Below are 22,288 nucleotides of genomic sequence, written 5' to 3' on the forward strand. Positions count from 1 at the left end.
GGTGGCCTTCCGTGCCTCCGCCAGCCCACGCCCGCGGGCGAGGCCGGCCTCGCGTGGGTCGGCGGGGCGAGGCCGGCCTCGGCCCCCTTCCCCTCGGGGAACCCCGGCAAGCCGCGCCGACGCTTTCCCCAGGGGGCGGCGGCGGCTGCTGCCGCTGCGAAGCGTCCCCCGGGCGAGAGGCGCGGCGAGCTCCGCCGAGCGGCCTCCCGGGCGGGCCGGGCCGGGCCGGGCCGGGCCGGGCGGGGCGGCGCTGCGCGGATAAGGCCGCCGCCAGCCGGGGCCGGCCCGCAGCCGGCGGACGGAGACGCCGGGACTTCCTTCTGCGGGGGGGAGGCCGGCCGGCCCTCGGGGCGCTGGAGCCGCGGGGAGGCGGCCCCGCGCACCCCGGCGATGCGGGCCGCCTGGGTGCTGCTGGCGGCCTTGGCAGCCCTGTCCGCCTACTACGTGTACCTGCCGCTGCCCGGCACCGTGTCGGACCCCTGGAAGCTGATGCTGCTGGATGCCACCTTCAGGGCAGTGCAGCAGACGGTAAGGCGGCGCCCCGGCCCCGCCGGCGTTACGCTCCCGGTGCCGGTCCCGGCTCTGCAGAGGCGAACGGACCCGGCCCGGTCCCCCGGGGCCATCCGGAGAGCCGGAGGCGCGGGGCAGCCCTTTTGTAGCTGGAGCCGAGGTGGGGGAGTCGCCAGCGTCACCGGTATCCGCAGCGGGGTAGAGCCGGGGCCCGGCTCCGCCGTAGCGGCTCCGGGACCGCACCCGGAGGGGGAGGATGGAATTGGGCTGGGGGTGTAGTGCTCTGCCCGCCCCGGGGAAAAGCAGCAGGCAGCGCCGGGCTGGGTCGCCCCGGGCTGCTCGTGGTGTCGTCCCGATTGGCAAATCAAGCGTGCGCGGCGTGGTGCGGCTGGCATCCAGTCTCGCCTTCTGGGTTTCACGGCGCGGGTCTTGCTGGATGGGGTTTAGTCTGGTTTCCAACTTGCAGGCTTTTGGTGGGGAAAAAAACCCCCAAAAAACCCCAAGTCGTTCCGATACATTACATATGTCTTAGGGAAGGAAGACATGGGGAAGCACTTTCAAATACTAAACTGCCTTGATTCGGAATTGTAATACTAAACAAAACTCTCTGAATGCTTGTTTTTTGTCACGAGACGCACGTGACAGTTATGTCGCTTCGTGATGTCTCCCTCATTTTCTGCCAGTGCTTATGCTGACATGAAACAGATCGAAGACCACAAACTTTCTGGTAATGGCTTTTAGCTGTGAACTTTATCTTCTTCTAGGATGATCTGATCTGATCTTTTACATGGACTGATCAGTCATGGTCAGGCCTGATGTAAGGTACTATTTATGTGCAAGTTTGTCGGTTTGGTTTTTTTTTTGTGGCTTTTTTTTTTTTTTAATTTCCTAGCAGTGTTTCAGTTTGGTTGGTTCTGAACTATACATAAACTTGTACTTCTGAGTGGATGAGAGCATCAGCACGTTCAAAAAGGGATTAAATGAATTAATGGACAGAGGGCCCATAAATGGATACCAAGAGGACTAGATGGGAATGTACCTTCTACGTTCCTAATACAATAATTGCAGACGCCAGGAAGCATGAGGAAAGTGGACCACACAGTGTCCAGACTTCTGTATTCTGCCTGAATAGCTTCCCTGGCTGCCACTGTTGGAGATGGAGTCTGGGAGTAGATAGACCAGTCATCTGAGCCACTGGGGCATCCTCTCGTGGTCCAAACGTATTGCTGAATCATAGTGCATCTCTAGGATGAAAGGATAAAACCTGTTGGCTGGTATAGGATAAAACCTGTTTGCTTGCGTACCCTCCCATATGTCTGCTATGAAAATTACGCAGACGTGGCCTACAATAGCCTCATTCTTCAGTAAAATCTATGGCTTGATGTTCACTTGCTCCATGTTGTTAACTCAAGTAACTGAACAGCAAGTGCTCAGCTTGACCAAATTCATTGGTAAGTACGGACACCATGATGCTCCCAAAGCGTGCTGCCTGCAAAACACATCATAACAGTTCAGCCAGGAACACGTGAATCAAGGCCATAACCTCTAGCTGAAGGAGACCTATCTTTAGAAAATCATATGACTGTGGCTATATATATGTATATTGCTATTGGCTTATGTACACATTCAGTTTGTTTATGTGGTATGTTAGGCACAGTCAGATGAATTCTGGTGCCTCTAGCTTGGAGGCTGAAGGATATCTCTTTTGGGATATTCTAGAGGTCATAATCCCAAGAGGAGTTGGCAGGACAGAGCCTGCCTCGGTAGCAGCTGGAGTAAACTGGCAGGCAGGGCTGAGGTGCCCGCATCTGTCCCCTCTCTCTGGGGTGGGGAAGTCTCTGTTGGGGAGAAGTGGTAATTTCTTAGTTGTTTACATCTCTGGCCTTAGAAATACAAACATCTATAGTGAGAAAAATGACTAAACAAGTAACAGTTCCTGTAATGTAGCTTACAAACCAAAAGAAGAAACAAGCGAGTCTTAAACAGAAGCATTAAAGAAGTTGAGGCATTAGAGGTGCCCTGAATCACACAACAGGTAAGCCTTGGGACATCTGGCATTAGTTTCCAGAGAGAAAGAGAAGGTGCTTTCCAAGTGTTCAGAAGTCTTTCCAACACTGAGAGACAGCACAATGTCAGGAATAAATGACTGTCTTGAAGAAGGAACTGTGTGAACTGAAGCTAGGATTGTAAAAGTTAAGCTTGAGTATTTACTTTGCTAGACAGCTTTTGTGTGCGTACATAAAATAAAGGTGCATCTCCTTTTGTACAGCTCAGCTTCCCCTTTCTTCCTCTACCAGCTATTGCAAGACAAAACAGTTGTAACATTTCTCTAAGTGTGACCATTGAACTTTCACCCACTTCTGAATGTATTTTCAGCTTGCTATGTATTACTTTGCTTTGTAGTTTTGACAGCAGACAGAAGTACACTTCTGATTTTAAAATCACCAAAATATACTGCAATCCTTTTTCGAAGAGCATGAAACAAACTTCATGTGCTTCAAATACAATTGATTGGCTTTTGCTTGTTTTGAAATAGATTTGTGAAGACTGCCAATTAAGCATGACAATTTCTTGTTGGGGATAGTGTGTTTGTTTTCTCAGTGCATTAATAATCACTACCAGTAAAACATAATAAGGCTGTCAGTGGCTTTCAGTGTACAAATGATAAGGTTTTGCATTTCCATGTGGAGTATTGTCCCAGTCAGCTACAATTTTTTTTTTTTTTTTTTTTTTTTTTTTTACAAGCTTGGGACTGACTCAGTGTCCTGGCTTAGCTTGAGAAACTTCAACAAACATTTGAGTATAATCATGTGGTTAAAAAAATGCCTAATGCTCATAGGACAGTTTCTGTAAGTAGGTTTCAACACATACTACAGAACGGGACCGATAATGTTACCCTAGTCTTAATTTGGGGGGAACAGAGATAGGAAGAGATGGAGTACCTTATCTGAGGTTACAAAAATTCCAGTAGCAGAGCTGGAAATTGCACTGGGTTTGCAGAGCCTTGTTCCTGCGCCCTCTTTAATGACCTGTGCTGCCACAGAATGAAAAGAGAAACTTAGACTTTAATGATATTAATGAATTGGTGTAAAAGTGCTTAACTGACAATGAGAGTAATTTGCCCCTCTCACCTGTCTCAAAATGGGACATGGTAACATTTTTACAGATAACCATGATGTAACAAAATTTTAGATCAGAACTGAAAAACTTTGTACTTAACTATGTATACGGTACATCAGAACTCTCCTTCACTGAAGTTTCGACAACCACATAAAAGTAATTATGGAATTGAGCCATAGATTAAACCATAAGTATTGTTTTACTTGGTGACTGTCAGGAAGTGTCTAAAGCAACGTTTAATTCTGCTGTTTTGATTGCAGGATTGATACAGTTGTTTTTCACTTATTCCCCTATTCACTCTCCCTTATGGACAAAAGAGAGCAGCATATGTTTATTTAAAAAGCCCTTTGAAATAAGTTATTTCTGAACACCACTCTCAAGATACTTGCTATTCTGGTGCATGGCAAGGAAGAAAGGATTTTTTGGAATGGGGACAGCTGTTAGCAGAGGTTCAGAACGACAAATGGGTTGGCATAGAGGCCATCAGATCGATGTATATGGAAGAAGGTAGGCAGCTGTACAGGGGAGAAAACTATCCCCGTAGTTGTCCTCATCAGCCAAGCAATTCCATCATGCTTCTCTGCCGCTTACTTGCTTTTGGAATAAAATCTAGGGCATGGGACATCAACATTCAGGATTAGAGAAAACAGTAATTAGTTCTTTCTAACACTTTAATATCTATCTACCCATTTATTTCAGAATATGTAGCTTCTGGACAGTTGTAAATCATACCTGTAGCCAACCAAGTAAGTTGTTGATGTTTTTGCATGGAAGAACACAGTCTTGGAATTGGTTTACAGTAAACCAAGTTCTTAGTTGTGGTGGGTAGGTCTCGCAGCAGTGGTACGTGAGCAGAAACCAAACCACACTGGCAGTCCTAGTTGCAGTAACAGATAACTTTTCTCTCTATCCAGTATAAAAGCAGAGCATCACGGGTGAATAGGTATATGCACAAAACCTTACATTAAAATGTAATCTAGTTTCTGCTTCTAATTAATAAACTGTAAAACAGTCATCTTGGTCTCTTTTCAGTTCTAAAGGAAATTAATAAAACTGAGAGCCCTTGTCTTTGAAGACTGTCTTTCTGTAACAGCATTAAAAATACGTATTCTTTGCTGGGCGATAATGCACCTGCATTAAGAAATGGTTCTGTAAAATTACAGAAAATAGACATTCACCTTTAAACAGGATAAACTGCCTGAAATGCACACAAAACAGTATGTTCTGCACACAGCTAAATGGGGAAATGACCCTGTTTATTTTCTGCTAATCTCTGTTATTGACTACGGACATTGTAGTTGGCATTTTGGACTCTAATGTCATAGAAATGTGTTTCGCAAAGTGATGCCAGAATGGAGGATAGTATCTGCATCTTTTGAGGTAGGAAGTTTAGTCTTAGACAGTTCAGTTGCTTGGTTCCAGCATCATTACTCATTTGAGTCATGAGTGAGATTTGGCTCAGTCCCGAGTCGTGTTGTATGAAAAAAGAGCCTTAGCTGTTTGCTTAATTCCTGATCCTGCTGAGGCCTGAAAGGTCACGGCAGGACCTTGGGTCTGACCAGCTGCGAAGGCAGTAGAGGAAGCAGCTGATGGATTCGGCTTGGCTCCAGAGGCACGCTGCTTTTGTGCGCTCTCTGAATGCGACCTGTTCCAATAATTTCATGGCTAAAGGTCAGAGACACGAAGCTGGACAGTGTCAGCTGTGGAAGTCATATGAGGACAAAGAATCCCAATGTGCTGGGTACTGCTAGAGTTTAGTAGATATTAGCAACAGAAAAACTTTGGGGGGATTTTTTTGTTTGTTTTTGTAATACAGAACACATGACTAATATGGAATACAGGTCCATGAGAGACATAAGCATAACAGCAGGGAGCATTTGGGATTCTTCATGAAACCACCAGCTGAGGAGCAAACAGAAGAATCCTAATAGTTTAGGGACAGGTATCAGTGATTAAAGGTGAAGTAATGGTACCTCTCTAGAGCAGTACTTTGTTCATTCTGTCTGCCTTTTACCACAAGCCTGACTCCTTTTTTCATTTATTGAGAACTTTCTCCTACATCAATTAAATCTTTCAAGATCTGGTACCCCTCACCAAAGAATTTACCAGAAGGAAAGTGGCAGTCTTGAACAGTTTAGTCTCTAGGGGGTCCCTGGGCTGTCCCTACCTGTAAACCCCTGTTATGGGGGTGTCCTGGTAAAAGAGAAGGAGATTGTGCCTATAGCAGTTGCTTTGCCCGACTTGGAGAGCTGGGGAGTGTTACAGTGCGAGTGTAAATCACAGTGCTGCCAAGGCAGCCATGGGTCACGGGGAGCCAACGGCCCCAAAATGAGAAGCTGCAATCAGAAATGAGCAATGGGTTGTCAGTAGGGCTCTGTAAGGTGTCCACAGTGGTTACTTGCTGAATTGGCTCAAACGCCAGCAAAATACTCACTTTTGCCTCGGTAGCCTGTCTAACCCTCCTCTCCTGGGCTCCTCCTGCTCATCCAGCTCTGCCTCGCGTCCCAGCAGCTGAGCTCTCTCGGTGTGTGTCAGCCCATTACTCAGTCCAGCCCATAGTGCCATGAAGTTCACCAGCCACGTTTCCCTAGAGTTACCTGTTCAGAAAATAAAAGTGTGTGTTCAGACGGATGCATAAAGCCAGTCATTGCATGGGAAAACTTGCAGCTGTGACCCGGACTGAGTGATGTGCTGTGCTTGTGGCTGGCACTGCAGTTCTGGGCTAATTGCCCACGGGGCTTTCATCTTTATACTAGCTTTTCTTTCTGTGAGCTCGTCTTTACTTTTTTTTCTGTAGTCTCTTAATTTCCCCCTTGTCCTTTGGCTTTCTCTTCCTTTTCACTAGGTTTTATTATTACAGCATTGTCTTGTCTCCCTTTTCACCAGAGAACATCAGCTGTTTCTTTCTCTTCCCCATGCATGTACACCCACACAGGTGTAGTTCCCAAATATATTTAAGTGCTATATTTGATAGCCTGCAACAGTCCTGCATGTTGTCACAGGAAGAGTGGTAATTTAAATCACACATACCAGCAAAGATCAAACCAATTATTGCTCACATGACGTGACCGGATACAGTTTTATAATGGATTTAAGGCAATCCAACTGTGGACTTCTGCCAAAAGGGCTGGTCCCATCCTTTTCCCCACTCCCTTTTTCCTCCCTTGGGTTATCGGTAAGATGGTGACCTGGCTGAAGTTTAGTGTTGTTTTGCTGGGTTCATGTTGAGCTGGCGCAGCAAGGTCGTGCTCTGCGGCTTCGCGTTTGTCAGTGCCAACACAAGAAAGGTGCCAGGGAAGCACAGCCAAGAGGATGGGCAGGTCTGCCCATTGCATGGCAACGTAGTCCTAGAAGCCAGTTAGCCGACCATTAAACCCATCATCTTCTGCCAGTAGTTCTATTACAGAGTGATAAGATATATCTATTTTACATACTTATTTATAGAGAAAAAATACATAGGAATTTTGTCTGTAAGAACTTTGGACAAGACTAGCTCTTTCCCAGCAAAAAGTGCAATCCTGATGCTTTATGAATGACAACCAAATAGGCTGATTAGATAGATATACTTAGAAAGAATCTGTCTGATAAGTGCTTGGCAAAAAAACTGCCTATGCCTAACAAAAAAAAAAAAAAGTGGACTGTTGCTTTTGTGCCCTGATGTACAAAGCCTCTCTTCCAGGTTTTTGGATTTTGGATTCTTGGAAAGAGTGGTCTGTTATAGGGGGAAAAAAAAAGGCATGGAAGTGTGTAATTGAACCGCAGAGCACTGTGGCCACCTGCAGGTTAAGAACAGGGCAAAACACTTCTCAGTAAACAACACTAACTAGCCTTGAAAATGAAACACGTGGTAATCTCGCCTACAAAGAATGTGAACTAAAGTGGGAGAAAAATAAAATGGGATGTGTACTGCAGCACAGTCAGGTCAAGCTAAAAAAAAAAAAAAACAAACAAAAAAACAAAAAACCCAACAAAAAACAAAACTACAGAAACGTTGTTATCCCTGGCAGTATTTCTAAAATTGCTTCCCAGTGGTTATCTTCCCTGGGAACCTCCATGGGGCACCATCAGATCTTTAGCTGGCTACATCAATGGCAGCCCAACAAATTGTATGCCAAGTTATTAACAGATGTATTGCTCTTCTGATTTCAAACTCAAACTGGGTTTTCCTATGGGAATTTTTAAGTAATGGTGGGGAAAAAGCATGATCTGAAGTTCAGAGATACAAACAGCCATATGAATTCAGCATTTCTTCCTGCTGGGTGGATACTTTGTGTTGCTTCTCCCAGAGAAAAGCCTTGCAGTATAAAGAAATTATATTCCATCCAAAAAGCAGCAAACGTTTTAAAATTTGGATTCCCACCAAACTATCTCAGCAGGGTGACATTACCACAAGCTAAAGCAAGAAAAGAAAGTAATTTTTGTAAATGCTTGTTTTGGAAGTGGATTCTTCTCCCTGCTCGGATAGCAGCCCATTGTATTTGGCATAGATTTGGCAGGGGGGAAATATCAAAGCTTGTCTCTTTTCTGCAGCAATCTGCAGTGGAAGTGGGGCTGTGCAGGGTCTTTTCTATACAGCACCTGACTGAAAGCCAGTATTTCTTCTTTTTTTTTTTTTTACATTCAAACTAATGGTGACAGATGAAGAAGTTACAGGGAAAGAGCTGGAGCTGTAGACCTCTCAGGAGACAGATCTTCTTTGGCATGGATGCTACTGAATGCTTCAAAATTTGCTTTCCTCTGGAGGTGTGTGTGTTTGCCTCTGTTAGCCCTTCCTTTGCTATGAGCAGGCGCTCCTGGCAGAGAAGCTGAAACCTGGCGCTAAAAGTGGCTGTGAAAATGGTACTGCAGAAGTACCATTAAGAAACCCAAGTCAAGAAAATGAAATAGGTGTCCTTGTGAACAAATAGAAACCAGAAAGACATTCTGAAACTCTTATTTGCAAAATCCTGTCTGTCACGAGGAACCGGACTTGGCTTCCACTTAGTTTTTGTACAGGTTAAACTATGGCAACTATCCGTTCTTCGCAACACGAATGCAGTTAGACCAGTACCTGGGTGACCCCGCTCACTCTCAGGTGTCAGCATGTTTAATTTGTACTAGCAGGTTTGCACTGCAGTAGTGGCACTAGCAGAATTAAAACAGTAAAGCAGTTGTGTGTAGACAAGGCCCATGGCACCTAACAGTACACCTTTTATTCCAAGTATTTGGTACCTGTAGGAAAAATAACAGGTCACAGCTGACAGTTTTCCTTATGGTAGTGGTCCTACAGGTGTATATTAGGTATACGTATTAATTTTACCTCCCAACTCCATTGCCTTGACTGAGAAAGTTTTACAAAAGGCTTAGCTGATTATCCGATTTCTAGCCTTCATCACTAGGATAGAGATAACCTTTGCAATAGGGGAAGACCCCCCACTACTTTTTCTTTTTAACAGCCAGTCTGGACGTCGTAGTCCCTGTGGTCCTTTGGCTCACCCTTTGCCATCCATTCTGCACCATCTAGGGAATGGGAACAAGTACGCACTACAAAGTGTGCAGGTCATATATGGGGAGCAGGTCGTGACCATTTAGGCTAGACGAGTGCCTTGGATCCCAGTACTGTCTGCTGAGAGAAACAGGTTTTCAATCTATTCAGGGCAAAGTTTAAAAAACATGACAATAAAAATCCTAGATAGCCAAAGGGGATAAAATCTCTCTCTCCTTCTACCAATAAGGGCACAGAAAGCTCAGATCATTCTTCATTTTCATAGTGTTTTACCCCCACAAAAAAAGTAACACGCTTTAGTCTCTGGGTTTGGGGGAAGAAAAAAAAAAAAATCACTGACCTGGCATTCTTGGATAGTGTTTCAGATCCCTCTCAATTCAGCAGGTAAATACAGGGCAAGCCAATAAACAACCATTATGTTCCTTTAAGCCCATTCCTGTTTTCAAATTTCTTTGCAATCCTTGAGAACTTTCTCAGTTTTGAAGTGGAAAGACTTATGCTTTGGGGTGGAACAAGAGAAAGACTTTGCATTTTTGATACCTTACCACCACAGACATTTTGCCTGTGTAGTATTGCCCTCTGTGGGCACCAGTTTGAGGAGCTTCCCAAGTCCCATAGTGGAGCGTGCTGGTGAGGTTCACCTCCTTTTGGAGGTGGCTTTCAAAGGCAAGGATCAGAGTGCTCATTCATGGTTGTCTTGATCCACATAGTGCTCATGGTTTGATTTATTTTGACAACAAAGACTCTTTTATGGACAGGGTTTTGTTTCAATGCAGCTTTAAAAGCATTAGAGGTCTTTGATAATCATTCATTTTCAGGCGAATATTCTAAGAATCTCTATTTGTTTTCATACAGGACCTGCCTTTGAAGACAGTTGCATTAAACATCAATGCAGTATCATATGATGCGTTCTGAAGTAACAGGAATAATCTTTTTTCATTTTTTTTTTCTTTTCTCCTAGTGTCACCTGATTCACTATCTAAGACTCAGCCATCACTTGATAGTTCTGAATTATCTGATATGTACCTTTGACAAGCTGAAGTCTGTCTCCTCCGAAGACGTTAACATCACGGATGCTGTTTTTGACGGTGTGGAAGTCAGAGTGTTTGAACCTCCTGCAAAGGGAGATGAAAGGCTCAAGCGCAGCGTTGTTTACATCCATGGAGGGGGCTGGGCCCTGGCAAGTGCAAGTATGTGTCTGCCGGTAATTAAATAGGATTCTGGTCTGGTTTTCTCCTAGCAGGAGAAGCCAAAAGCCGTTTTGCCTGCCAGGGATGACAGTCCTGCTAAGATGTACCTGAATTCAGTAGAAACTGTCTCTGCTCTGGTAGATCGGCTCTAAGGAGGGAGGGGGGAAAAAATACTGTGAACACACAGCAAAAACACGTATCTTATCTGCACATGAGCTGTAAAAGGAGCAAAAGGCTAATTTTGTTACATCCTGAGAGGACAAAACAGCTTACTGTTTAAATTCCTGGGATGCCTGGACGGGCTTTTTGGGCCAGCCCCCATTTTCTGTGGTCATGTGCAAAAGTCCATCCTTGGTGATGAGGATCCAGTGACTAGGTGTAAGGGGCTTGCCCCATTTTCACAGAGTAATTAGCAGAAGAGTGAGCTGAACAAGGCTGCATGTAACAGCATTGCTAGTGTTTGGCTCTTACTTAACACATACTTGGGAATACACGCTGCTGATTGCAGACAAGTAAATGGGTAGAGGCGAGTTACTGTCCTGCGGTCTGGTCCCCTCCTTTGGGGGACCACTGCCACCACTAGCAGAAATTACCTTGAAAATTAATGCTGTTTACTCCAATTAACTTGGAAGCCACAAACAGGATCACAGAAAGTAAGGTGTAGCTATAGACAATGATAAGCTAACCACTGATCTTTCCATGTCGTACAGGGGAAGGAAAGCCTTGGGAGGAGAAAGGGCGTGCAGTTCTCATGGCTGCTCCGAGATGCAGACCCAATAGCAGTTTTCCCCCTTTTCCTTCCCCATTGCTCCTGTGACATCATGAAGTCCATACAGCTCTGACGCATTCTGTGGCTTCATCTACAGAAAAAGAACATTAATGGGGTTTTCCAAAATGTTCCAAAACAAAGACTATATTGATTGCATTTGGAGTATGCATGTATAAGTCACTTAGACCATGATTTAAGTGAGATTTAGGTTCCTAAATAGCTTTAAAATCTGTCCTTCACGTGCCTTTGGAAATCCCAGTCTCTTTGTCCTGCAATCCTTACAGCAGTTGAAAATTTTGCTCCTTTTTCTACAGAGGAATTGTGCTTTGAGCTGGGTTTTCTTAGGCCTGCCTAAGGGATGTTTGTTAGCGTCTTGCCCACGTCATTTGTTCTGTAACACTTTGCGTATGACTCTTGTTGTGCAAAAAGCTTATACTAAATTACTGCATTTTGTTTGGATGACTATAATTCAGCTATGTCAGATGCTATCCTCAAGTCCAAGATGCAGAAGTTAATGGCACAAATGTTACAGCTAAATATTAAAATCTAAAACTAGATACTTTAGAAAACGCTTGGAGTCTTAGTATATTTTATAGTACTGGAAATCAACGATTAAGTAACTGGAAGGGAATAAAATTAAAGAAAATCAGTCCACTGATAAACAGGATAACTGTGATGAATCCTCCCTTAAATGAGTAGTTCAGTTGACGTTAATAGGGCAACTCATTCAAAACTGAGCAATACATGCTATAACAAAATGAACAACAAGCAGTGACTCATACAGTGATAACTGTCTCTGGATGCTAATGTCCTCAAGCCACTGGGTACCTTAAATTTTGCCCAACTGAGAGAATTGTGATAGGTGAATGAAATGACATGCCCCAAGTCACCAAGAAACAGACAAGAAAGAAAGCATTAGACTGCAGGACTTCTCAAGGTGTGAATTTTGTTCCTTCTGCTACAATATGTATTTGGCACTTTATCTATTGCAAGCTGATCTCATTTACTTTGCTTATATTTGCATCATATGTTTGTATTTTCTAAGAAGGCTTATGTACACCTTTGTGAATATTGACATAAGTGGATTCTTGCATCCCTAATACCATGTCCTTTCATTCCAGGAACAAGCCTTTATAACAATCTCTGCAGAATCATGGCTGAATCTCTCAATGCTGTAGTTGTCTCAGTTGAGTGAGTAATCTAAAACTGATAGAGTAATTTTAAGGTATTAGAAGTACCTAACAGAGTTCTTCTAGCTGTTCCCTTGTTACTGGCTTGTGTATAAGGCTTTAACTTGGACAATAACTCTCTCTACTGGTCTGATATTTTTACCCTTTTAAAATTCCAATAAATTGGAACGGTATCAAAAATTCAGTTAGGTTTCTAATTATTTTAGAGGTCATTTTAGAAGGCAGAAATGTGGGAAAAGAGAGTAGCACTTAATTCAGTTGGACGAATACTAAAATGCAAATTTTAGTGCATCTTGCAATTGTATCTACATGTAAGGAGTGCAGCTAAAACCTGAGATTACTCAAGGGCCAAGTTATGATTCAGAAAATACTTGTGAACTTCAAAAACAGTCAAACAAAAAAAACAAACGCATTTGGACATGATGTATACCCGAAGGAAGGCTGAACCACATCACTATGCCTCCTCACATAGTAAAAGGGACTTTCTCATCCTCAGTGGCCACTCCCACTGCTGCAAGGTTTATTTTTATATCTGTCAATATATCTAAAAAATTATATATGTAATATTAAAATACATATATTAACCCCCCCCAAAGTCTGTCTGTAAACCACAGCTTCTAAGTTATATTAAGCAAGGGTCAAATTATCAAATCGTTTTATCCCTGCTCATTAAGCAGAATACACTGTGGAGTCTGGCAGTTTCCTGCTGCTCTCTCAATCTCCCACTGTTCCAGTCATCTCATTTAAGCCTTGTACTCCACTCAAGAGCAGAGGACTGCCAGGGTGCCAGACAACAGAGGAGCAGGGCTGCTTTTTTAACCCGCTGAACAATTCAAGGTAAACAACCCTCTCAACTAGCTAACTGCATTACCTAGATGACTCCAATTTGATTGGTACTTTTCTCATCCTTATTGTCAATATTTTCTTGTGCAAACCCAATTACTTGATGCAAGTACTCAAGTTTCCCACCTGCAGTTGATTACATACCAAGCTCTGTGATCTAATTGCAACTTAATTATATGGAGTTGATGTTACTTATTCAATCCTCAAAGTGTACTTTAAAGGGTAGCTTTTTTTTTTCCACTACCTTGTTGTTTATTAGCAGAAACAATTAAAAGTAAAAAGGCAGCTGTTGGTTATTCTAGGCGAGCAGCTATCATAGGATTGAAAAGTTCCTTATTATTCCTTTTCTGATTTATGGTGGTATAATTCTGCCTGTTTCTCTGAGTTATTGTTTACCTCTTCTCCTTAGCCATTATATCTTTCAGTCAAGGTGTTTGTACTCAACTAGTGAAGACTGATTAGATTTCTCATTGGTTTAATTGCACGCCTCGCTTTCATGATATATGCACAGTCTGTTATCCAGTTTTGCAAGGAGTTCCCAAAGGACTCTTTCATATTCCTTTGCAGTTGATGCAATATATAGAGTGCTTTCTGAAAGTAGGTCAAAGGTGGATTTTGAAACACATTTTGTGTAAACCTAAGTTTAAAATTTATTCTGCATATGAAACTTTTTTTAGCTTAGATTGTGAAGAAAATGTTTTGAATCGAAAAACTGGATTTTGTTATGCTCATTTCGCTTGGCTCTACTGAGAATATGTAAAATCTGTTGATTGAAAAGCTACAAACAGAAGACATGCTTTGTACCATAAGGCCTAGTAACGACTCTTACATTACGAATTATTCAGTAAATACGAACAGACTTCTCCTGCACTGTTATTAAGAAACTGAGAAAATCTCATGGATGGGACTCAGCTGCTGACTGTTTCTGGGCAGATCGTTTGCTCTCTGTGCCTCAGTTTCTCCACCTGTGCAATGGGTATATTCCTGCTCTGCTCTTTGATGAAGGAGAGGATTTACTGAATCTGTTGCATTGGAGCAAATTGGTATTCACTTCTTGGCTATTGTTCATTTCATGGCATGGAGGTATAGCAAGGTTCATTCTCTCCTGAGCATAGGTAAAAATTTGGGAAACAGAACTGCTTAGGTGTTTGGCTCGGTGGAGTCTGTTGGGCGTATATGATTTACTGTCCCTCATACTAGTTAAGGTGGGGATTTGGGTCAACACCAGCCTGATTGTCATGACTCCCTTGCCAAGGGTGTTTAAAATATTAATTCATTTTTATAATGTATGATTAAATCCTCTATTGGGAAATCCTAGGAAAGTGCTGCACAATTTTATACTATCTTGGTATTATTCATATCTAGTAGGTTCGTATTAATCTTTCAAAATTAGAGCATTAATTATAAGATTAAGTCTTACATAAGTATTACACACCTCCTATATTTCCCTTAATATTTATCCTAATAAAATAGTTATATGCCATTAAGGAAATACCTGATATCACCTGTTAATCCTGAAAGAGAGGTGCATTGATGGTAATAATTGTCTCTCATCTCTTTTCTTCGTAGATACAGGCTGGTACCAGAGGTGTGCTTCCCTGAGCAATTCCACGATGCTCTCCGTGCTACGAAGCATTTTTTGCAGCCTGATGTCTTAGCTGAGTATTCAGTTGACCCAAGTCGAATTGCAATTTCTGGCGATAGTGCGGGAGGAAATTTGGCAGCTGCTGTGTGTCAGCAGGTAACATCCAGCGTCTGTTATGTATTACGTTACAACAAACCCTAATTCAGTGATGCATATAGGCTGACAGACTCCTTGTGCTTCATCATCACAAGGTGATGTGCCAACCTTAAAGACAGAATGGTGGGAAGCCAGCATCTAGTCGCTTTACAGAAGAAAAATGAGTCAATCGGAGTATGAATCACATAGCTTGCAATGTCTTACTACAGTTACCAGTTGTTATGGGCCAGATTTTAAGAGCAAGTAGCTAAATTACTTTTTTTACTCCTTTTGTTGGCAAATTCTTTGTTTTTCTAAGTAAGTAACTAGGTACATGCGTAATTTATCATTTAGCTCCCTGTTTTTAGATGCTTGTCTCTGAAAATATGTTTTTATTTCTTTCAGATACAAATGAAGGACAAAAAATAGAATAAAGGAAGCTTAATTCTTTGTGTTAAATTGTCTTCCTGTAGCATTTCACAATTTTAAGGAAATTTCTTTTGTGTATCTGCAGTTTAAATGTAATCTGAATTTAATCTAGCAAAGATTTTAAAGGCAGCCTGGGGCAAGTAATAATATTTTTCATGGTTGAGTGAAATATTATTATTAGCTTTTTTGTACTGCCATAACCATTGGTGATAAGAAAGCAGATACCATGTCCAGACAGCTAATTATCGTGACAACCTTGCAATATTCAATTAGGGTGACAAAATTAATAAGAGAAAATTACACGAAAAGTTTCAATATTGAGGACTGATAAACATGATAGCACCATGTTTTGGAAAAAGCATTCCTAATTTGTTTTCCTGATGCATAATTCTTTTTAAACAAGATGAGATATGATAGAGAACCATGTATCTTGTGTAGAAGATGAAGCAAAACAAGTGTTTGCTGATTCTTCTAGGAAAAGGATTAGGGGGCACCGAATGTATAATTGGTAGGCTCAAATCAAATGCAGATGGCAGTGTCAAGTCAAACACAGAGAGATGCTTCTGCACATGGTCAGCCTTTGCTAGAGAAAACTGTGGATGCCAACAATTTGTATATGCTAAAAAAACAATCGGATAAATTAATGGAAGAAAAATCCATGAAAAGCTGTTAAAAGCAAGAATAGCTCCTTTGATTCAGGAAGTCCTTCAGTTGCCAGTTCTTAAACTGGGCACTGTATTATGGAAGTGCCACTTTACACTTTTTTTTTTTTTTTCTTCTTGCACCCTTCAATAAACTTCTGCCACTGCTTTCTGTTGGAGACAGGATACTGGGTCTACCTGAACGGCCATTCTTACAAGAGAAGAAAAAGATCAGGTTGCTAATATTTCAGACAAAAGAGCAATATTATCTGCATAAGAGCAGAATTCATCCTAAAAATTGTCAAATGAATGGTTGCTTGTATGAAGTTCTAGGTTGATATTGTAATGTTTATTTTCTTTATAATCCCAATTCTATCTTGTATTTTTCCCACAGCTTAGCAAAGATGAGCATTTGACCATCAGACCGAAACTACAGGCCTTAATTTATCCAGTCCTCCAGGCATTTGACTTCAATACACCTTCTTATCAGCAGAACATGAATATGCCCGTTCTGCCTCGTTATGTCATGATCAACTATTGGATAGATTATTTCAATGGTAATTACGACTTTGCTCACTCACTACTGATTAACAACCACACTGCTCTTGACGTTGGCCAAGCTCTCTCTTTCAGAGGACGTCTGAACTGGACATCTCTACTGCCTTCATCGTTCAAAAAGAACTACAAGCCTGTAATACAAACCACAGGCAAGGCTGAAATCATCCAGGAGATACCAGCGCTGCTTGACGTACGAGCAGTCCCCCTCCTTGCAGAAAATGAAACTCTGCAGCTGCAGCCAAAGACTTACATCCTGACCTGTGAGAATGATGTCCTGCGAGACGACGGGGTGATGTACGCCAAGCGCTTGGAGAATGCCGGCGTGGAAGTCACGCTCGATCACTTCGATGACTGCTTTCATGGCTGTATGATATTCACCATTTGGCCTACTGATTTCTCTGCAGGCATTCAGACCAGAAACAGCTATATAAAATGGCTGGATGAAAACCTCTGAAGAGAGAGTCTCTCTAGAAGACACAAGGTGCTCAGCTCTGGTGTCTGCTCTTGCTAAAAAGCCAACAATGAAAAAGTGCACTTTTCCAAATTCTGACTTTATCCGTTCTGCTGCAGCTGCTGGGGGTTACAGACCACTAACTACAGCATTCACTAGCTCAATTGGCCTTGCCCAGCAAAGTATTTTGAGAAATACTTTTTCAAACTTTGATTTGTTTTCCCCTTCTTTCAGCTGACAATTGCCAAACATGAACAAATGTTGAGCAGGGAGATCAGCATTCCTGTAGCATTCTTAACTGCCTGCAACTTTCCAAGCTTTGACTCTTGATTAGGTAAAAAGGCCACAATTTTCAAATGGTGTGAAGTAAAGGCAAACACCTACATCTACGTCTGAATATGTAAAAATGGGAGCTAGTTTTCAACAGTGGTGAGCACTTGATGTCAAAGAAAGTGTGAACACTCTCTTCTTTGACAGCAGAGCTGTGCATTTGAATGTCAAGCATGGATTTAGGTGTTGGCTTTTAGGCATATAGACAAATGGCTCATTTGAATTTAAAAAAAAACAAAAAACAAAAGCTCTTCTAGGCAGTTAGGATGATGCTAGACAAGTCCCTTAGCCAAACATGTAATTCAGCTTTGGAATTTGGTCTATGTTGCCTTTTAGTTATTTATATTTTATCAAAGCACAGGACTAATATATTTTCAATAAAAAGTATTACAGCACACATACAGATATCTAGGATAAAATATTATGTGTAGCACCAGAATCCAGGTTGCTTATGTGAGTGAACTTGAAAGCTGACTACTTATTTGGCTAAAGAATGTGACTTCATGTGTGTTTAAAGCCTCAGTTTTATGACCTCCTTACAGAAAATACTGAGCTTACTAAAAATAATCTGCTGTATGGTTTGCACTAATGTTTGTAATTAATAGTAGAAGTTTTTGTTCATTGACTTTTCTTTTGTGCTTGTAGTGTTGATTATATTTCATGCTTCCTGGAAGGAGCAAGCAAACAGAAGTGGGGTCTAATCTATATGGAAGATTTAAATCTGAGCTTTGCAGCTAAACTTTGTCTTGTAGACTGACCCAAAACACTAGGTAAGATGATCTTGCTATTGTGCAACAAATGTCTACAGTTTGAGCCAGTCTGTAAAATTTGGACAAGCAGAATGGGGAATGAAACCACTTGGGACAGTGTATATTGTCCAGGATCCTTACAGCTTTCAGAAATGAAGGTTGTGTCAAAAGCCTGGTGTTTCTAGGCAAAGAGGAGAGAGTGGCTGACCCGTGACTAAACTAGTGGATTAAATTTATCCTCAGCTTTACAGCAGACTTCCTGTGGGACCCCAGGAGAACAACTTAATCTCCTTATACCTCACTTTCTTTTTCTGCAAGAGAGGGAGTAGTAATTTCCTACCTCACAAAGGAGCTGTGAAGCTGAATTGGCAGGTGTGGGTGAAGCACACAGATGTGACGGTGACTGGCAGGCACTGAACAGATCCCGTACCTTTTGACTTTCCATCCTTTTCTAATAGCTGGCTCTGAGCAGCCTGCCCTGTGACGAGTGGTGCGGCTAGGCTGCGGGTCCTCCTGGGCAGTTCACTCATTTCTGTCCCCGCTCCTGTGAAAATACCATAAGATGAGGCTTCCTGGCTGCTGGGAGAAAATGACAAAGGCAATTTCATTAGAATGTTTCTTATGGCAGGATTCTGAAAAGTTCTTAAAAAAAAAAAATAAAAAAAAAAATACTGGTAGATCAAACTGCCTTATGTCATTTAAAATATATACAGACCAGTCTACTTTGAGTGGTATTTAAATTAAATAAGAGAATGGCTTTACTGAAACGTTGCTTCCTAGAAACATCAGGTAGTTAATGTGGTTGTATGTATTAAGAAAAGCTGTTAATGAGAGAAGGCCTCGATGTAGGCTCAGTCATGCAGGCTGAAACTCATTTTGGGGCATAGGTTCACACAGAGGTCACAAGGCAAAGCTTTTTCAACAGTGGCTCAGATTCTTTTTCCATTTAGATTGCTACAAAGACTTGGTGGAGTTAGAGCAGCCAAGTGACAATCTGAATCAGAATAAAATTTGGCCAAGATATCCAATTAACACTGCAGAAGAATTCAAACTTTTTTCTAGATTTAAACCCTATTTTCTCCTTTCCCCTATAAACACAACTTCAGTAGATATAATTTACACTTAACAGACAGCAACCAAAGTTATGTCCATTTGAAAGGCAGATTACTAATCTCGAAGAAGGGTCTGCTCCAGCATCCTTTCCACTGTATGGAGGCGGCTCCGTTTACTTGACTTTAGACCACGACTTAGAGCCTCAAAAAATATCATTACACTGAGTTGTAACAACAGGCTGCTTCTGGCTTTCCCACTTAATGAGTAGACCCATGTCAGAAAAAATGTAATTTATATCCACCTGCTGTCATTAAAAGATAGTAGTAACTGTAGTACTGGAAAAAAAAGTGGTTAATATTCCTATAAATTCTGTAATTATTAAGTTTGCCTGAGAGCTGTCTGCGAAGCTTTAGATCAGCATTTGTTTATAGCTAAGTTATAAATATCTGCTATGAAGCTATAATATAATTGCTGCTGGGTTTTTTAACGGAAATGAAATGGAGAGCTGGAATATATATATTCATGGAGTCGGTTGTAAATTTCCTTCATGCACTGAAGCACATTAAAGTCTTGGCACAAGAAATGGTAGTAAGTATATAACTGGACTGAATGTGTTTACTAAGTCATCACCAGTTTGATGCGACATCCAAGATCGCAGCACAACTTGGATGTGATGTTACAGTATTAACTAGTTCTGTCAGAATATCTTGACTACTTTTATCATGCAGCTTTATGGTTTAAGTACGTGATAGCTGCAAAGATGCGTGATGGATCCTATAACATATAAAAAGAGGTCTGAGCTCCAGCTATAAAAAGACCTTTTAGTATATAGCTGCACAAGACACCTGATTAAAATTCAGTGTAAACCTTGAAGTAAGTGTCAGTGTAAACTCAGCTTTCCTCCTACTTTGCTTTGTTCTCCTTGCCCACGGTTCCTGTGCCCAAAGTTGAAAGTTGAGGGTTGTGGCCAGCTGAGCTGCTGCAAGCTCCCAGAAACCGAGCACTATCTCAGCTGAGAGCTCAACCGGGGCCGGCAGGCATGGAAAGCTGATGCCTGCTAGGAAAAGATTAAGATTAATGCGTGTTACAACACCTCAATTTGTTCATGTGTTTAGTCCTATGTCTCCTGAAGTGTTTCCTCAGGCGTACCTAGCACCTTCATTCCTTGGTTATTTCACAACGCAGTTTAGGGCACTGTACACGTTGTAGGATCTGAGCAAGTATTTGTAACAATATTTTACCTGTGCATAGTAAAAGTCAGTCTTCTTATAGAAGATAGTAAGTTTGTCTACTCTTTTCATGAAATCAATGAGTATGGCTAGCTACTTTTTGTAGATAGCTTTTTCCCCCTTCCTACAATTAGATTTCATCTATCCATTGCAAGAATATCTTGTTCCTGATGGCTGTCAAAGTATTCAAATGTAAGCTTTAAAAAAACCAACCAAACAAAAAAAACCAAACTCACATAACAGCACCCATAGTCATTTGTATACTGCTTTCATAGACCTGTGAACTGTAATAGCAGGTCTCCAGTACTTTGGCCAATATTTACAGAAATAAATGGAGGTTTTGTCTCTCTAGCTTAGGACCTCTTAAAGGATGGGTGGTCAGCATTTCTAATAGCCCAAACCCATTTAAAGATGTTTCATGATGCGTAAAAATCACAAGTGAGTTGAATTTTCTAACCTTCATGTAAGAAATTGCATCCCTAGCCAAAGCAGAAAGGCCATTGTGGGTTTCAAGCCCTGCAAACTAAAAATAAAAGCTTTATCTTTAAAACATTCTTTTATAGTGTTTGGGCCTCTACATTTTTTTAATCTCTTACCAAAGTTTCTAATAAACTTTTTCAAATAAAAATACTAGAAGTAGATTAAGCTGTGTTAAACCTTTTAAGCTGCTATGATCTGTAACAGTGATGATGTTAAAAAAAAAACAAAACCAGCTGGTTTAATGTTATCTTATTTATGATGTTCAAAACCCCAAAGTACAACATACTTGATGTGAATACATTCAATATCTTATGCATGACCATTTTTTGCTTTTTTCCCAGTGCAGGGGAAAGATCTTGTAAGATCTGATTACCAGGTGTGATTGAAATGTGCTATCAAAATGAAGAACAAATAAATAAAGTGAAATATATCTGTGATTTTTTTTTTTTTTTTTTTCCCCAGGACCACTGATTTTATTTTCTGATGCATAACATTTCCAATTTGAGTTTTCACTTAGCAGAGGACAGTGAAACAGAATGGGAGACCTCAGCATGCCTGAAGAAATGCTGAACCAAAGCGGTTGTTTTCAAGGCAGGAAACCTTTCCTGTGTGTCTGTGGGCTGCGAGGGTGACCTCCTCTTACTTCATTTCTGCCAAATGATTAATGGTGACCACATCTGCTGGTGTTGAATAGTGGACGATACCTGCACTAGTGCTATTCTTTTCTTTCAAAATAGACAGTGGAGCTGCCTTTCTCCATTCTGATCTATAAACGCATACGTTTGAAATCTGTTTTAGCCAGTGGAAGTCCTAGTTCCATTTTCATTCCCATTTGCCTTCCTTTCACATTCTTTCTGAACTGTTAGCCATTTTCTTCCCCTGCTCTCTCATTCATTAATGGTCATAGCAGCATTACTTTTTAAATGCCCTAATGTGGGAACTGTTTGCCATTTTGTCCAGCAGGGTCCTCTGACTTTCACAGAATATAAAGCTTTCCTCCTGCTGAAAAAAGTGCTGGGGAAAAAAGCTTCAAAGGACTTACAAGGCCTCTTTTTAGGTCGGCAGGAGTCGTACTCCTGCTTGCATTGAATTGAATGCATTAAAAACAGGCTGGCCTCATAAAACATTTTTTCCCAGTTATGTTTTCTTAGATGTAGTAAAATGTCTGACAGCGCAGGCCTTGGCAAGGCCAGGGCAGTGCCTCCCAGGGCTGGGTGCAGCCGAGCGCATCATCCCATGCCAGGTGCCGCTGCGGGAGGGTGCAGAGCCAGCACCCGCTGAAGGACTTGCTGCCATGGGTGCTGAGCTGCCACCTGTGGACTGACAAAGGTCTGGCACAGAATCCTCAACAGCACCTTCAAATGGCAGTAGATGAGTACGTGAGGCATCTTAATTCAAGTGTTAATCTGCCATAGATACAGCACACTTTTTTTGCAGAACTGCGGTGCTGTTGAGTATGAGGCATCCATGTGGGGCTGGCTGACACATCAAAACCCATGGGAGAGACAAGCTCGGAAGCTGAGCCTGGTGCCAAGTGCATC

General features: G+C 41.8%; 1 protein-coding gene across 1 annotated transcript; it reads left to right on the forward strand.

Annotated features, from left to right (window-relative positions):
- Positions 1-329: 329 nt before the first annotated feature.
- On the forward strand, positions 330-21,177 carry NCEH1 (neutral cholesterol ester hydrolase 1). Its single transcript, XM_049801797.1, has 5 exons — positions 330-528; positions 10,077-10,305; positions 12,196-12,265; positions 14,677-14,848; positions 16,292-21,177. The coding sequence occupies exons 1-5, from the start codon at positions 391-393 to the stop codon at positions 16,907-16,909; spliced, it is 1,227 nt and encodes a 408-aa protein (XP_049657754.1). The 5' UTR covers positions 330-390; the 3' UTR covers positions 16,910-21,177.
- Positions 21,178-22,288: the final 1,111 nt, after the last annotated feature.

Source organism: Accipiter gentilis, chromosome 6, assembly GCF_929443795.1.
Source record: "Accipiter gentilis chromosome 6, bAccGen1.1, whole genome shotgun sequence".
Taxonomy (NCBI): Eukaryota; Metazoa; Chordata; class Aves; order Accipitriformes; family Accipitridae; genus Astur; species Astur gentilis.